Below are 19,597 nucleotides of genomic sequence, written 5' to 3' on the forward strand. Positions count from 1 at the left end.
CAGGATCAAGTATGTGAAAAGGGTTTCAGATGAATTTATACATTATGTACATATAATCATGAAATAAATCATGTGAACCATGCAACATTAAATGTTATTTCTGATCTATATTAATAAGTAAATCTGATTATATTGAAATGAGTTTTATTTAGGGCATAAAACCCAACAAACTCCCACTTGCACTAATATAAAACAAAAAGTGCGTTTCAAATAATCTCAACACCTTGATATACAAATCAAGTGTAGTAGTAGTAAACTCCTCGTAATAGGATCTGAAAGGTTGAATTAACCACAACCTTTTCTCCACTATTACTCTTCCTTAATCACAAAATCATTGATAATGTGAAATTCCTCTCTATATGTCTACTCTCTTGGGATACTGGATTCTATATCTTTGGCAAGTACTTTTGGTTAATCAGGAAATTAACACTAGTAGTTTAAGGCAATTCGGAACGATGCCAAAAATGTATAGAACTTTCCTTAGACTGAATAAGTACCTTTCCTGCAACCTTAACATTCAGTCCCTCTCTGGTAGACCTAGAGACTTCAGATAGGTTTTTACACTTCTCCAAAATCACTATTCCACCCCCAGAGTAATCACCATCTTATCAGAAAGATTTACTAGCACAAAGGCAAATTTCAAAATCTGATATGGTGTAGTCTAAGAGTTTTAAACACACCCTTATAGACTAACATATAGTTCCTCTTCTTAATCTTAAGATTTACTTGATTGTCTTCCAATGTTCTTCTCCTGGATTAATCTGATACCTACTCATTACTCCCACTCAACAGCAGGTGTCTGGTCTAAGGCATACAAAAGCATATCTAAGACCTCTCACTGTTGATATAAGAAATTCTTTCATGGCTTTATCTTTTCTGGAATAGTTAAGACTTTTCCTTAGATAAATAAAATCTATACCTAAGAAGTTGTGAAGCTTCTATAGATTGCCATTAGAAAGAAAATGTTTCAGCATCTTACTAAAGTAAGTTGCTTGCATTAGAGTAAGTAATTACCAGGTATACCACAAGCCATAGGTTTAGATAAAATCAAACCTATAATACTAAGAACAGGAAGTTTTGTTAAGTCCATTGAATGGACTTATAAACAAAAATTTCCTTTTATGTCCTTGTAATAGAAAACTTTAGGTTACTCCATGTGAATGGATTAAACCATAGTTCTATTGGCTTTCTTCTTAGTTTCTTATCTTGACAATCCATTACTTGTTTAAACTCACAATGGATTTTAATCACTAGTGTCTCCCAAGTCATAAGAAGGTGAGTTCCTAGAAACTCTCCCACTACGACAAGGCACCGTGAATTATGTCTAAGAAAACTAAATGGTATTGATCTCTTCGGTTGTGACAAGACAACAGAGGCAGTGGGATCGTCATATGTTATATAAGATGATAGAACACTTTTGGAATCAAGAAAAAATATCTCATTTATTTGCTACTTGTTTTCAGACTTAGTCATTATCTTATAAAAGTAGTATTTGTTTGAACAAACACTTTCTTATCTATTGACAATGGGATGGTCCACCCCTAATCACTTAGAAAAGCTAACAAACCATGGTTAACAGTTCTAGCTTTTCTTAAGATTTTGATTAGGTCATCCATGAATCTAGTAATGATTTACATTAAGTATACAACCATTACATCATTCTGAAATTGTATTACCATAGAAGGATTTAGGCAACGACTAGTAACTAATCATCAATATGCAACTCGAAATTTCTGGGGAGGTAAGTTTGGATATAATTCAAAAATCAATTTAATGATCTTTGAACTGCATATCTACTAACTATTTCTCCACCCCTATCAGTTCACAAGATCTTTAACCACTTACCTTAATGGTTTTAACCATTGCTAGAAATTAATGAAAATTTTCAAACATTTCAAATTTCTTTGCTAAAAGGTATAATCTAGAGTTATCGTTTTAAGAATACAACGAAAAACTCATATCCACCCCTGAATGTACATCCATCTGCGAATGAGATGAACTACTTTCAGTGGATATAGGCATATTAACTCTTTGCAGAGATTGATCTTGTCAAATCCACTATGAACAAGATACAAATGCCATAGATTAAAAAAAATGTGGTAGTGTCTTTTGATGACTTAGGTTTAGTTACATCAAAGAGTTCTTAGAATACTGCAAGTGGATCCTGGTCACAGAATACCTAACTCATATTCCATACAGTTTTAATCCATTAATAGAAGATGGATATTAAACACTTGAGAAAGTGTAACTGTATTGTATTCTGGAATTAGAAATATAAGAAAATTTCTATTTGGAATTTAAAATTAAAGTCAAAGACTTAAATTTATACCAAAAATAATGAGTAATTCTATCTTGGACCAGCACTACTAATACAAACTCTAAGTCAGATTTGCCCATACAAGTAGGAGATTTCTAAGATTGAGGATTTATATCAATTGGGAATAGAATTTCGGGATTATAATCATATGCGTCATTTAATTTCTTAAGAGAAAATATAATGACATGAAATGATTTATAGACCATTCATCCAATGATATGTTTTTAAAGCTAATTCGAAATGAATAAGCTAAGAGGAATTAGGATAATTTCGTTTATAAATAAGAATCCAACGATGCTTCGATTAGCGAAAGACAAAGTAATCTTATTTATGTAATCTTCTTGTTTCATATTGTAAAAATACTAGTCTAAGGTGTCATCAATTGATGAACAACTAGATGTTGCATATACAATATTTATCTTTCGAGATCTTACACTATTATGTATGTCTAATGGTGAAAATCCATTAGGGATTTATCTCATTAGAAAAACAAACATGTTAGACCAACAATGAAGATTCGAAATTAAACTACAACTTAATAACAGAAAATAACATGGTTCAATATAAATTCATACATAATTCAGAAATTATAAACATATAGCAAGTAGGAATGACTAGTGAAAATACTAAAACATACAATCCTAAATAATTTCCAAGGTTTTCAACAAACTGATACAGTGTCCCGGTAGGTGAGAGTCAAAGTATCATTTATTGAATAGAGTTGTCAGCTCATCTAAAATAGAAACCATTCTAGCAACCTTTTATTCGATCAAAATAAGAATCCAACGTTGTCCTGGTAGGCGAGAGTCAAGGTTATTCTCATTTTATGAGCTTCCACCATTGTTTCATGTTTCATAAGTTTATCTCTAAGTAGTCACCGTAGGGGAGAGTCTAATAGAGACGAAAACTTACAAAACACTTATCAAATGAAATCTTACGGTGTTAAATGCGTTCAATGAATAACCATCCATAGGGGGACGAAGTCTAGCGTCTCGAGGTTATATTGAAAACATTTAACTTTTGTAAGACCAACAATGGAGATCGAATATCTTAATAATAATCAAGCTCATTATTTAAAGTGAGTTGTATTTTCTTTGATTCTCTTAAATTAATTTATTTATTTTAAATATATATTTATTTAAAATTTCCAATTTAGAATGAAAAATTCTAAATATAAATTTTAATTTAATATTTATAAATTTTACTTAGATGGATATGAAAATAACATGAATTATTTCCATCTTAGTAATAATTTCCAATAAATATTTAGAAAAATATTCAATTTAAGTTGTTACAAAATTAATATAAATTAATTTACAACTCAAATTTAATTTTCTATAAATATATATTGCATTTCGAAAAATTAAAGTATTTAAGAATACAATTTTCGAAAATGCATGTTAAAATAAAAAATTAATCCTGGAAAAAATTATTCTAATTTAATGTTGGCCCAAAATTAATTAAAAAATTAATTTACAACAAAAAATATAATTTTCCTATTTAATTAAATATATAAGAAAAATTTCAAATATTTAAGTATGATGATGAAAATCAACTTAAATATTAATTTTCTATTTAATTAAATACACTAGAAAAATACTTCAAGCAAAAATATCATCTATCTAGATTTTCCTTTGACTAATTAATTTAATTTCTAATAATATACTTTAATTCAATTTATTTTAAATTAATAAATGAAAAAATCATTGATTTAAGTTGATCCAAGAATTAATTAAAATAAATAATTAATTTACAACTTAATCTATTTTTCAAGATAAAATTCGAAATTCTAGCATTTAAGAAATGCAATTTCGAAAATTGATTAATAAAATAAAGAAAAAATATATTTTGAAAATTATTTAAATTTAGTTGAAAAAATAAATTTCAACTAAAAATAATTTTCTATTTAATTAAATGTCATGAAAAAGAAATATTTAAGTATGATGATAAAAATCAACTTAGATATTTAATTTTCAAATTAATTAAATGTATTAAATTCAAGAAATAAATAATTAAGTGTAGAGAAGGCTTAATTATTAATCTCTAGTTTAATACTAGGAAAAATAAACTTAAAATAAATTGTACCAAAATTAATTATTTAAATAATTAATTTCACAATTTATAATATTTTCCTATTGTAATATTAGAAATAATAAGTAGTCTAGAAATAACTATTTAGAAAATATCTTATTTGACTAAGTATCTTTTCCACAAAATTTGAAAAAAAATATCTAATTTAAGTTGTACTAGAAAAAATCTAGAACTTAAATATTTTTCAAATTTAAATTTAATTAAATATCAAAAAATTAAGTTGTAACCACTTAATTTGAAAATATTCCATTTTAAGTTAATATTCGAAAAGATATTAACTTAAAAAATATCTAAAGAATCTTAATAACCAATGCCTAAAATTCCTCAACTTAATTTTGAAATTTGAAATTCAAAAGATATTCAGATTTAAGTTGGTTAGTTGTAGATAACTAAATATCAACTTAAATAAGAATATTTAATGAAAAATTTAAATTAAGTTCCAGAAAGAATCTAGATGGTTATAATTCTATATTTAATTAAATACAAGAAAATACATATAGTTTAATTTAGCTTAGAATAAAAAATTCTTTAAACTATAATTTTCTTAAATTAATTTCAAAATAAATGAAATTAATTATGTTGCTAATCAATTTTATTAGGTTAAACTAGTGTAATTAACCTAGTACAGTTGTTCAAATCAGGCAAATGGGTCTTCACAATTGGGGTGGTTCATGTGAGGGGGTGCTGGGTTCAGTATGTCGTACCCACTTCTATGGCTCCCAACTCTCACACAAGGCCCAAAAGAGAGGAATTTAACCTTAATAAGAACAACTGTTATTAATTGAATAGGCCCAAAAACTAAATGGGCCTAAATAAATTCTATGAAAAACTATGATAATTTATTTTAGCAACAGCAACCTATATGCATCTATAATAAAATTAAACACATAGGCTCACACAGGCACACTTTGGATGGATCCTATCATGTTGCTAGGTCATACACAGATGAAAGAAGATTGTAAATATACCTGTTACAAATTATTATCTTGACCAAGGGAGCCATCAGATCATTAGATCTGGCAAAAAGTAACCATGGCTATTTGCAATCAAGTAATAATAGGTTTTGAAAACTTACACATAAGCTAAAACACATACTCCTCCAACAAGGTTAGCTGGATAGTTGGATGTAGGATTTATTTAATTTTAAATTAAATTTTTAATTTCGAAAATAATTAATTAAATAATAAAAAAAAATTCGAAAAATTTTAAAAAAAATTTGAAAAATTCGAAATCTTTTGAAAAAATTAAATTTAAAATTAAACCTACAATTTTTGAAAAATTAGGTTTCAACCAACCTAAATATCATTTCAAAAAATTTGCTAACTACTTTTAAATTTTAAATGTTATTTTATAAATAAAAATTAAATAAAAAATTAGAAAAGATAAATAAATATCTTTTTCAAATTTTAAATGTAATTTAAATAAATAAAATAACAAAATTTAAAAAATTAGCAAAATATCTTACATCTATTTAAAATTACATGATTATAATTATCTTATTTTAAATTTAAATAAGGTCAAAATATCTAAAAAATATTTAATTTAAAAAATATATATAAAATCTGACCTTAAATTTAAAATTAAGATAAGATATAATCAAATTTAAAAATAAGATAGATTTTTTAAGCAAGAAGATAGATACTAATTCTATTCAAATTCAAATTACACTAATATCTTGAATTAAATTTAAAAAATATTAAATTAATTCAAAATGATAATTAGAATTGAATTAGGAATAGTAATAGTATAAATACAAAACTATACAAAAAATCGGAAGTTAATTCCATGAAAAAGCATGAAAAATCGAAGAAAAACGAAAAAATTGTGAACTGTACGGACAGTTTTCGCGATCGCAGGAAAATTTCAGCACAGATCCGATTTTTTCGAATCTTCAAAAAATCATAACTAATTCAAATAAAATCGAAATTGAGTTCTGTAAAAGGCTAACTTGCTTAATTTTTTCCATACTATCCAATAAAAATAATTCCAGAAACAGAATCGCAATTATTTTTCACGAAAATTTACAAACATCAATCAATCATCAAATAACACTCAATACAACATGATACCATCCAAAAACATACAAATAATCGTTTTAAAGTCCAAATTTCTTGCAAGTAAATCAATTACCATGGCTCTGATGCCAGTTGTTGGAAATTATTTTACCAGGATCTTAGATCTACTCACAAGTATGTTTATTAACATCCTAAAACGATAAATTAAACACATATAAAGTTTAAGAAACCTTACATTGGGTGCAGCGGAATAATATGACTCATTCCGTTCAGATATCTAGCCCTTGATTCCTTTCTGTAGCAGAGCATTATCAATATCTGAACCTGGATCTCTTTCTCTGAATCTTTGATGCTGAAACTCCTTTGCTGATGATCTTTCTTCCCGATCTTCCTCACTATGATTGAGGTATCACTTGATGTGTGTGGGCACTACTCTAATCACTAAGGATTTCGAAATTCAAAGGAAGAAGAAAGAAGAAGTGGTAGCTAAAGATAGGGAGAGAGAAGGCTCAGTATTTCTGATTCAGAAAGTGTCAGAAGAAAAGTCTTTTTTTCCTGAAGCCTTCACTATCTATTTATAACAATCCACTAGGGTTAGATTTGAATTATATGGCATTAAAATAATGAAAAAATCAACTTAAAATACACACAATAGGTGGCCGGCCATGCCTTAGTGGATTGGGCCTTGGGTTTTGCAATTTTGCAATTTTAACACCTTTTGTATCTGATTTTCTCAAAAATGCCAATTTCCTAATTCAACCATTTAAATGCCAACTCTAACTATTTAATAACTATAAATAATTATTAAATAATATTGTCATTTATCATATTTATTAATTGAACCATACAAAGTATCATAATTAACAAATATGCCCCTATTACTCTTTCTTTACAATTTCGCCCTTACTTAGTGAAAAATTCACAAATAGACATAGTCCAATTTGAGAATTATAATTGATTAATCAAAACCAATTACATGAGTCTTACAAGCAATATTATCTCAACTAGTGGGGGGACCATGGGTCTATATAACCGAGCTTCCAATAAGTAGATCAAGAATTTAGCACTAAAATTCACTAACTTATTAATTCTTCGTTGAATCCACGCATAGAACTTAGAATTGCACTCTCAGTATATAAAATGCTCTATATGTTCCACCATATAGACACATCATTAGTTATCCATTGTTATAATCCTAATTTGATCAATGATCCTCTATATGAATGATCTACACAGTAAAGGGATTAAATTACCGTAAAACCCTACTATGTATTTTATCCTTAAAACACTTGACCCCGTATAAATGATATTTTAGCTTATGTGAAATGAGATCTCCACCATTTATTTTCGTTTGGTCAAGCTTGAAGGAGATCATCCTTTGCTTACTATTTGCCAGATAGAAGCTATAGATTCCATGTTTATGCTAGCGCTCCCACTCAATTGCACTACCGTGTTCCCAAAAAGTACGTATCACCCTGACCTAAAAGTAGGCTTAACTAACAATTCAAGGAACACGAATAGCCTTTCAAGATTGAGCCTAATCATAACAGGATTAAGATCATTTGATCTAGGATCAACTAGGCGATATTGACTTGAATAGATTTTACGGTAAGTTTAATTAAATCTAAGTCAAAGTTCAATATCGGTCCCTTCCGATGCATACTCCATGCATCCAACCTGAGCTTTACTTTAACCAATGTTGTGGAAAGAACATAGTATTTCTCCAAATACAAGTAAACTCTTGTTGTAGATTATCATATCAGTAAAACCCTGTGTCTGATAAATCTAGGAAACTTTATTCACATAGTCATGTTTACTTTCCAATGTGTTGACGGCACAATAAACAGGATCAAGTATGTGAAAAGGGTTTCAGATGAATTTATACATTATGTACATATAATCATGAAATAAATCATGTGAACCATGCAACATTAAATGTTATTTCTGATCTATATTAATAAGTAAATCTGATTATATTGAAATGAGTTTTATTTAGGGCATAAAACCCAACAAACTAGGAAACTCAAAATTGGCTGAGGTTTAGCAACAAAGATAAAATCTAAATTGATCAAATTTCTAAGGGAAAACCTTGACATTTTTTCTTGGTCGCATGAAGACATGGTGTGAATCGATCCATCTGTAATTTCTCATGCACTTAACATACTTTGATTTGGGATTCGTGCCAGACATCAGGATTAAATCTGATCTCTTCCTACGATCTCTGCTTGCAATGCCCACATTTGTTTCTGCATAGTCGTATACTGCAAGGTTGTGAGTTGAATGATACCCTTGAAGGCAATGACAGGTGTGATTGGTGGGAATTGTCCCACAGTAGCCGCTGGTGTTGAGGTTTCTCCAGCATGTCATGCGAACTCAGGAAATAGGTTGAGGGGAGTCATAGTGGTACGCCCTACTCCTCCGATGACAACAGCAATGGGGTATGTTCCTTCTCCATAATGAGGGACATTGATGGTGCCAACATTGAAAGATCCATTGTTGTTGTTCATGTGTTTTCTAATCTGTAGCCATCTCGATTCTCCTCTAGAAATTTTCAAAAATACTTTTTTTCCACAAACGATGTCAAATGTTATTGGAGGAAATTGGACGACACCAAAATATACGAGTATTCAAATAAAATTAGAACACTTAAATGCAGACGTGCAAGTAATCACCTGGAATAGCGAGTACTCAAGATATAGGCTACTAAATAGACAAGATGAAAGTAGAAATAAAGAGATAACAAGAGAATTATAGTGGTCAAGTCAAAGTTCGGTCTGCTTAGTCCACTTTTGTAATGATTTCTTCCTGGTATATTTGATTTGGATCACTCATTTATATAGAAAGCAAGTCTGTTTTAGGATTACATAATTGATCAATTTAGAATTATTTTTACAATAAATGACAGTATTTAATCAAATTAAATATTTAAAGAATGAATGAAGAACAATTTAATCTGTTCTTGTATTAAGTACATCAACGTATGCGACTTGATAAGCTGCGAGTTGCCCATTCATATTCTAACACACGAGCTCACAAGCTCTACGATCCCGTACTCACCGGATGGCCTTCAAGCCTATCGTTTGGATGTCTGCGTTCATCATGATCGCATAATCAAACATTCCATGCATTGACAACGCGGAACATGCGAGTCCCTAACGAGTCATCGAACACATTAGTCATTCAGACCAAACCTATGTAAAGAAACATTATTTACTAGTTGCAGGAGAGGTCTACTTGGTCATCGCATATAATCAGTATATGCACGACCAGTATTCAATCCTCTCGGTCCTACTTATTCTTTTGACTAAGCGAGACATAGTATGCAACTAGATCCTGTCTCAGCCGCATCTTCTTGTAAGTTCACATCAAGCAAGGTTAGCTCTACTAGAGCTATTTTATGACACATCATCCTTTCAATTGAGAATTGGGCCCATGTGTCAGTTTTATAGGAGCCTGTACTTGTATTTCTAGGCCAAAATTTTGCACTAGAACACTTTCGTTACACCTAAATTCTAACTTCCTGATATTCATACATCGAGTTTCTGACCACTAACTTTGTTGACGAGTTTCCACCGTCAACAACAACTTGTCAACAACGCCGTAACCAATTTTAATGAAATTTCTAAAATAAGTTTACACATAAAACATATTACATGCAAAACTATTACCACACAGAAATTACAAAATTGAAAACATACATATTCATATATCAACGTGTAAATAATGAGTATGTAAAAATACAAGAGAATTATAGTAGTTCAAATTATGTAAGATAATCTTCTTAGTCCACTTTGGAAGATAATTTGTGATTCGTCTTATTCGTATTTAAACACTCTTCTATATAGAAAACAAGTAATCATTCAATTTCATAACCGATCAGATAAGACAGTTACAACATTAATTACATTTAATTGAAATGAAAACATTGTAAAATAAATGAAATAACAGTTTCGACTGTTCTTGTTCAATATTTGATCCGGTGCGACTGCCTTGATTGCTCATGGACCGTTTGTATTCTTGGTATCATGTGAACTCACGAGTTCACTCGAGTTACCGCCTATATTGGGTCTTTGGACCATCTGTGTGAACGCATAAACCTCTTGGGATTATATAGATGAGTGAACCTACCAAGGTTCCATATTATAGAATGCCTACGAGTATACTTGTATATCGAACATTTTTTTTATTGACAACGTAGTACTCGTGGGTCAATCATGAGTTGTCGCGTACAATAGTCATTTGGACTAATCGTTGTAGACACATTCTTTACATAGGGTGCAAGGAGAATATTGGGTCATCACATATAATTGATATATGTCGTGATCGTATTAACTTAATTTTATGTCTCGTTTTTATTCTCTTTACTATGCGACATATAGTGTGCGACTAGACTATGTCTTGATCGCACCTTCTCACATGTTTCTATCATATAAGAAGAATATTATCGGGATTTATACTCGTGACACACTACCCTTTTCTTATTGGAAACTAAGTGTACATGTCAATTAAATACCAGATTGTAGTTGTTATTTTGGAGGAAAAATTCATTTTATAACAAAGAGAAATAAAATTAAAAAACTTGAAAAAAAAAAAAGAAGGAATGGTAGTTAGTGGAAAATATAAAAAAAATGACCTGGTAATAGTAAAAGCAGTTATAAGGAAAGAAGCGGTCCTAGCTTCTGGCAACCAGTTTCAAACGGCCACAGTCGCAACCCGATAGCAACTAAGCGACACTCGCGTCCTGCATCAACCACGTGGCCAGCCCCGAAAATTCTATTCGCGCTGACGTCATACGTAAAAGCTAAAGTACAAATAAAGAAAGGCTAAAAATCAGAGTGTGGACGAATGAGAAAGCGAGTAGTGATAAGAAACCAAACCGGTCTCGCGAGTGGGTGTATATTACAAAAGTGAAACGACGTCGTTAGTTTAGTTCCAAAACGCGGGTGATAAATTGAAGAGAGAAAACTATAGAGAAAGAGATGGGTTCGGGTCTGAGTCTGAAAGTCTAAGTAGGAGTCTAAGGCTAAGCTGAGCTGAGGGTGAGGCTTGTGGCTGTTTGGTTAAATCGGTTGGTTTTTATTCCCTCTCCTCGTTTGTGGAGGGGAGAACACACCGCTCTCTCTCTATCTCTCTCCTCCTTTCACTTTCTCTCTCTATCAAAAAAAGAAAAGAGAAAAGAAACGCACTTTCTCTCTCTAAGAAAAAAAAGACACAATTTTTTTTTCTTCCTTCTTCTTTGATTTAGCTTTCTCTCTCGGCTTTGATCGTCAATTTGTTTTCTAATTTAATCTCTGAGAGAAAGCCGGCCGTCAGAATTGAGAATGGGAATTCTGGTGGCTTTCCTACAGTGATGGACCGGTGACTATGGATGTATGGAGTTCGATGGTGAAATAATCCCGATGTCTCATCTCGCGTCTGTGACCGAGGCTGCTCCCTCGTTGTCACCATCGTTTAGCGAAGGTTCTGTTTTTTTTTTTTTTTTAAATTTTTTATTATTATCATTATCATTTTTATTTTCTGCCTGTTTTTCTTGTTGTTGTCATTGTTCTAAGCTCAATCAACAGAAACTAACGAATGGTAGTTCTCTATTCCACATGTTAATGGTCCATTTTGCCCCTTTCCATTCTCTCTACCTTCGTTTCGATTAATTGTTCTTCTTCCCTTGTTCTCAGTTTTCGACCCCATTACATTGAAATTTTCATTATTTATTTGTTTTGATCGAATTAAGCTGATTTTTGTTTTCCGTTTTGTTGTTTGTGACCGACACTCTGACGTTTTTAATATAAAATTTTCATAATTAATAATTTTTTAAAATGTATTTTCTTGTTTTCAGGCTCTGCATATTTTTTTTTACTCATTCTACAACATAATTTGCAGATTAAAAGTGAAACTGAATTCGTTTTCAGCAAAATGTAAAATGCATTTTTTTTACTTGTAACATTTCATGATCGCGAAAAAGGTATTTAAATTTGACGATTTTTTGACGTGCAATCAATTGGTGTTTGCAATATAGAAACGTTGGTGTTTTTTTTTTGGTTGGATAAATGAATTATCAGGTTTTGAATGGAGAAGAACTAATTACAATAATGTGCGATCAATTTTGTTCTATTTTGGCTACTTGGTTAATGAATTGTGTTCTTCTGGAACTTTTTCCTAAGTTCCTATTTTGTTCCATCACATGCTTTTATTTTCTGATTTTTCCACATACAAAATCATGTGTTTGATGTCATTTAGGAGTTTATTCGTACATTTTTGAAGGAATTCGGTGGGTAAGAGTGTAAATTTTACCACTTTCAGATGATAAATTATTTGGTAAGTGGAGCATAGGTAATGAGTTTGCAAGCTATAATGATCGTGGAAGAACTGGGCCTGTTTAAAGTAGCTCTGTACAATGCAGTTTTCTTTCCTTTTTTTGGTTGTTGTATGTCTTGAACATACCTATCTAATACTATTTCAGATGCAATGTGGCAAATGAATTTGAGATCAAGCGAAACAATGGAGCCTGGGACATATCCCGAGCGTCCTGGAGAGCAAGATTGTTCTTACTACATCAGAACAGGTCTTTGTAGATTTGGCGCAACTTGTCGCTTTAATCATCCCCCAAACAGGAAGTTGGTATAGCTTTATCTTGTTTTAACAAGTTATAATAAACTAAAGAGCTACTTATTATGCTATGATTTTGTAATAATATTGATGCATACACAAAACAACAAAGAAACAAGAATCTCTAGAAACATACTTTTGTGTGCACACTAGTATTTACATACTCAAGTAATGTAATCATGCTTTGTATTTCTTGACCTTGAGTGCATCACAAACAAGCAATTAGGTTATTCTTCTTGTTTCCAGGCTATTGCCACTGCAAGAATGAAGGGCGAGTTCCCTGAAAGAATTGGACAAGCTGAGTGTCAGGCACGTATAATTGCTTTTATTCTCTTCATAATTTTCTCCGTAATTTGTTTTAAATATTTGTATTATGACATTATGAGTGGTTTTTAGGCACACTAGAAGGTATTTGCGCCTAAGATTCTTTTTTCTTTGAAATTAATCAAGATTCTGTGAAAGAGAGGACGTGTAAGAATTTAAGCTATTTAAGATTACAATAGTCATACATGAATGAACAGGGGAGTAGGTATGATAAATTTATGTTTGCATGCAAGCGGGGGAGGAAGTATAAAGTTTGCAGTAATGCTTAATGTACGGATTTTTTAATGGGATGTATACGTCATTTTGTAGGACATTCTATTGGGTAAGGATTTGTATGAAAACCAAATTGTATACTGAATCTAAAATAGGTCATTGGAAATTTATGCTATGTTCATTGTTTCTTTTTTAAGCTTTCTATTTTCCCAATGCTTGAAAGTGAGGTTTAAGAAGTACTTAAGCTTATATTTAGCTGAACGCACTGCATAGTTTTCATTCAATGCATAGTTGTTCATTTTATTATTTTCCCCTTCTTCTCTCGTTTTGTTTTTTTTGGTGGGTAGATTAATATGTTTTTGTATTCGCTCTGCAGTACTTCTTGAAGACGGGAACCTGCAAGTTTGGAGCGACGTGCAAATTTCATCATCCTAGAGACAAAGCCGGAATCGCTGGAAGAGTTTCCTTAAATATGTTAGGCTATCCACTTCGTCCGGTTCGAATTCCAAATTTCCTCCTATATTTTTATATATGGTTTCCAAGACATTTTGCTATTGTTATGTTTGCCTTTCCTTTCCTTTCTGGTTGTTGCACGCTTAAAGGTTTGCTTAATTTAGAAAATACTGATATAGGGAAGGGAACAGAAGTTGTTTGGGGATATATTGGAAATTTTAATATACTAAACCTGCAAGATAAGAAGATGTAATAAGAAAAACCATACTTTACGGGAAAAAATATAACGAGAGATATTTTGAGTAAAAGAGTAAATTCTTTTGAGGGGAGGAAAGAATTTGTTTCAAGCTTTTTCTGTACCTGCAAATATTTTTCTATCTAAACATGGCCATTGCTTTTCGAGTTAGCTTCTTATGTTGATTGAAATAAATTATTCTCTTTTCTTGTCCTTTTCTCTTCTTTTCTTCTCTTGCCTTCCTTTCTTTCTTGCAGAATGAGACTGAGTGTGCATATTATTTAAGAACCGGACAATGCAAGTTTGGAAGCACATGCAAATTCCATCACCCCTCACCTACTAATATGATGGTTTCAATGCGCGGTTCCCCTGTTTGTCCTACTGTTCAATCTCCAACAACTCCTGGTCAGCAGTCATATATTGGAGGGATGACAAACTGGTCAAGAGCATCTTTTATTCCAAGTCCACGCTGGCAAGGTTCATCAAGTTACGCACCTCTGATTGTACCTCAGGGAATGGTATCTGTTCCGGGCTGGAATGCATATAGTGTAAGCTTTAGTTCATTCTTCATTTAAAAGAAAATTACATGGACATGAACAATCTGCATAAATCACTAGCACAAAAAGGTGATACAAATAAGAACAATAAACACAAAGACTAAAAAATGCAGGAAAGAAAACCAGAAACACAAATTACATGATGACATTTCAATTTCTCAATAAGATAGAGAAGGGAGTATCTTCAAAACCCCTTAACATCATGCAACCAAAGGGCCACCCATAATCTGATTTTCTCCCTTAGACTTTCCACATCGCTTGTTTGTTAATGCATAGTTTCTTGATTGGTTAGGTTTAGGGCCTCATTTGGGATTGTGGTTTAAGGATCTTGCCGTTAGATTACAAAATAAGGTGGGTATAAAGCATTCACTAATGAGTTTGACTTAGAAGTAGGTTTTGCCATTTATGTAAGAGTTCTTTTTTGTTAAGCTTCTAACATTACATGCCAAACAGTAAAGCAAGAGTTATCTTTGCCCCATTCAATTTACTTAGTTAATCATGTAGTGTCTTTGGCCATGTTTTGCCTGTGTGTGTTTTTTTCTTCTTCAATATTTTGTTGATTATAGCATATTTTCTTAACTAGTGATACGGAAACAGTGTAGTCATGCCCGGTCATTTTTTCAGGGTCAGCTGGGTTCAGTTTCATCTCCTGATAACCAACCTGCAGCAGGTAATAGTCAAATGTATGGAACTTCACGTCAAACTGATCAGGCAAATACAGGATCTCAAGGGACATATTCGCCTTATCGTTCTAGCTCCGTACCTGTTGGGTTCTATGCCTTACCGAGGGAAAATGTTTTCCCAGAGAGACCTGGGCAGCCTGAGTGCCAGTTTTACATGAAGACGGGGGATTGTAAATTTGGTGCAGTTTGTAAATTCCATCATCCTAGAGAGAGATTGATTCCTACACCAGACTGTGTTTTAAGTCCAATGGGCCTTCCTTTACGCCCGGTTAGTGTTTTTTTTTTTTCACTATCAAATTGTGTGCTCAAGTGCAGGAATGGTTTGTTATTCTTATGTTCATTATACTTATATTTCCTTTATTTGAGGTTTTGTCATTTCTTTCAGACTAGCTTTCGACCTTGCATGGAGTTTCTTAAGTTTTACTCATTTTTATTAATTGAATAGCTGGATGGTTTTATAGTATTTTAATTTCTTACAATGTAGTTTATTCTATCAGTAAGATCTTTGTTTAATTTGAATCATAATGAACATTTTGTTTGATTTTCAACAGGGAGAACCTTTATGCATCTTTTATTCTCGTTATGGTATCTGCAAGTTTGGTCCAAGTTGCAAGTTTGACCACCCTATGGGAATCTTTACGTATAATCTATCTGCATCGTCTTCTCCCGATGCCCCTGTTCTTCGTTTGTTGGGGTCATCATCTGGAACAGCTCAATTAAATTTTTCTTCAGAAGGACTTGTTGAAGCCGGATCAACAAAGGCCAGGAGACTTTCACTAGCAGAGACCAGACAGATGCCTCCTGGTGAAGATAATGATACTGATACAGAGGACTGAAACTGCTTTTCAAGAAATGAGTCATTTACTTTTGCTAAACCAAAAATTGTGTAAATTCATTTCCAATTAATGGAGATGTACAGAGTTCGTATTAAGTTTATCCTGTTCCTCTGAAATTCATTTCAGATGACAGATTTAACTTTATTGAATTTCTTATCGCTGCATTGTATAAAAATCTGCAAATATTGTCACATTGGTATAAGCCAATGTGAACATTTTCATCTGTTTCAAAATCTCATTATCTGATTTTTGTGATTATTTCTTTTAAGAATAATGTATAAACATTTCTTTTAAGTTCTGGCGATCAATTGTTGCACTATTTTTTTTTTCTTTAAAAATATGTTCCATGGTTAAGAACTTTAGTTTCTGTCACGAAGTTCCATTTGATTTGCTTGAATATCTTGGAAATCCACAAATGATAGTGGTCCTCGCTTTTAAGAAATTTTCATAACTGATGATGAATTTATCTCTTATCTACTTTGCTGTAAAGTTGTCTTTGCAGAAATCAACCTGGGTTAGCTATTGGTTTCGGTAATACAGGATCAAGGCAATAGAACTGGTGAATCATGTTCCTGATGTTCTATACTCTTGCCTGACAATTTCATTTATTGCAGTGTACAAAATCTAGAAGTCTTCAACTATCTGCGTGTTAAGCTAGGACATTAAAGATATTAGTTCTAAGTTTACGATAATACAGAACAGGTTTGGATGACTCTTTTTGTTTGGTCATGCATCCCTTGACATTTCCTTAATGAACTTTTCAACATAGTTTATGACCTAGAAATAGTGTTGAGAAAGCAGAGTTGTGATTATTGGAATTGTCCTTTCAGTACTCTTGCATCTTTCCTTATCCCTCTTGTAGAAACTTTTCTTGAATTGTTTTGGAGTTCTTGTTCAGTTGATGCAGCCGAAGGCGAATGTCAATGCATTTCTGAGATGGACCAACATCACGAAAACAAAAGCAAGAAAACAAAATAGAAAAAAAGAAACAGTCCCAAAAGCATTCAAAGCAATAGTTAACTGATGTTATCATCAGAGGTATGCCTACTGATCTTTCATCAGCTAACCAATTTTTATTGCCTCAGCTGCCTCTAACTTTAGCTCAATTGCTTTTTTTTATAGCAACTATTATGTTTCAATGTTGCTTAATCAGTAAAATTTGATGCAATTCAACTTATATTGTGTTGCTGCCTCGACTTTTAGGACTTGTGTGGATTAAGCTGTTCTATTCTATGAGTACGATGAGGTAATGGAGAATGTGAGACTGTGACATGAAAAGAGTGTCTTTTATTAAAGAGGAATAATTATTCTACTAAAATGGTAGACATAACCACATAACGAAATATAGGAAACTCAAAAAAAAAAAAAAAAAAAAAGAAAAAGAAAAAAGAAACACAAGAAACTTGTTATCTTTTTCTGGTCCATCGAAATGGGATTATGTTTTTTTTAAAAGAGAAATGTGATCTCTTAGAGAAATGCTCAAAGCACCTACATGTACAATATCCTATATTATAATTGGTTAAAATGAATATCAGGTCTCGCATGCTTTTAAATAGCACCAATACTCTTTTTTTTTTTTTTTTTTTTTTCTAACTGGGAATAATTTACACTATTAAATAAGTGGATTTTATTTTAACTAGTGTCTAATTAATTATCATAAATAAGGTATTCTGCTTTAATTGGTGAGACAACAAAATTGAATTCATTGTTTTTTACTGGAAATGCATAAATATGTGCATTTATCAGGCAATACTTTTTTTTTTCTTTTGCTGGAAGATATCACGCAAAACTTTTTTATTTCTAATAAGCATATCACGCAATACTTAATGGCCATATTTTTATGTTTTATCCAGTCCAAGCCTATAAATCTTCTTTGCTTGAAGACTTTTTCCTCTCCCTCTCCCTTTTTTTTCTTCTAGTCCAAACTTCCATCTTCTCCTTTTGGTTTGAATTGTCAAAAAGAGTGACAAATTAAAAACCGTGATTTAAAGTAAGTCCAAAGAAGATAAAGAGAAAAGTACCTTCAAAATTTGGACGGGCATCATTAGAATCAACTTTTCGTCTTTGTTAAGACTTCAATTAGACTATTTTCCTTTTGCATTTTTGTTAATGGAGGAATAGGGGATCGTCTATTCATCTCTTACCCCCCAACAAGGCAACAAACAGTTAAAAAAAAGAGAAGAGAAGAGTATGTGTAACCTGTTACACAACAATTAACAACTATGTGAAAATTCAATGTATTGCAATATTTTAGTATACTTATGAAAAACTATTCTTCTAAAAGTATTTTAAAAAGTATATACATATTAAAAGTTTGGTTGAATTTGACACAACATATAATATTGTACTAAATTTAGTCATGAAATAAAAATTACATTTTTATTTACTATAATATTATAAAGGGTAAATACCATTTTGGATCCTGTATTTTGTAAAAGTTACAAATTAGACCCTGTGTTTTGTTAAATGACAAAATGGACCATCTATTTTCTAAAATAGTAAAAATAGGACCCTGAGCTTAATTTTTGACAACTTTTTTTTTTTTAATATAACCAACTTGAAGACAATGCTTAATACGAACAGATACAAAAAATGTAAACAGTTTTGTCATAGCACTTTTAGATCGGATTATAATTAAACTTTATTTTGACAAAAAATCAATTTAGGGTCCTATTTGTACTATTTTAAAAAATACAGGGTCCATTTTGTTATTTAACAAAATACAGGATCCAATTGGTAACTTTTGTAAAACAGAGGGTCCAAAATAGTATTTACCCTATTATAAATTATTATATTTGATTGATTTTTACTAAATTTTACATAATTTTTTTGCAATATTACTATTATTTAAATAATAAAAAACTAAAAAATAATAATTTTTTTTATATATTCTCAATAAAATATTAAATATTTATTAATATAATTATTTATTTTTATTTAATTTTGCATCTGGTATATTAAAGCATAATTATAAATAATAGGTTAAATATAACATAAATTTATTTTTTTACATTAAATTTAATAAAATTTTTAAATCTGATATGATCTAAACTACTTTTCATTTACTTTGGGTACATGAAGACATGCATATAGAAACACAACATTTTGTTGAAACAAAGGGGTCCCCAAATCTAGAATTGCAGGCTATACCGACACTCATGAAAATATTTAAAATAGAGAAAAAAGTGGTATATGCCTATAATCATTATCCATGTATAAATATGTGTAGAAGATTTAATCCATAATGGGGCATTATATGCCAAATTATAA

At 31.1% G+C, this 19,597-nt stretch overlaps 1 protein-coding gene across 1 annotated transcript; it reads left to right on the forward strand.

The window, feature by feature from the left end:
• Window positions 1–11,265: 11,265 nt before the first annotated feature.
• On the forward strand, window positions 11,266–16,621 carry LOC115718904 (zinc finger CCCH domain-containing protein ZFN-like). Its single transcript, XM_030647714.2, has 7 exons — window positions 11,266–11,883; window positions 12,881–13,038; window positions 13,273–13,335; window positions 13,940–14,059; window positions 14,509–14,799; window positions 15,433–15,759; window positions 16,043–16,621. The coding sequence occupies exons 1-7, from the start codon at window positions 11,796–11,798 to the stop codon at window positions 16,325–16,327; spliced, it is 1,332 nt and encodes a 443-aa protein (XP_030503574.2). The 5' UTR covers window positions 11,266–11,795; the 3' UTR covers window positions 16,328–16,621.
• Window positions 16,622–19,597: the final 2,976 nt, after the last annotated feature.

This window comes from Cannabis sativa, chromosome 2 (genome assembly GCF_029168945.1).
Source record: "Cannabis sativa cultivar Pink pepper isolate KNU-18-1 chromosome 2, ASM2916894v1, whole genome shotgun sequence".
Lineage (NCBI taxonomy): Eukaryota > Viridiplantae > Streptophyta > Magnoliopsida > Rosales > Cannabaceae > Cannabis > Cannabis sativa.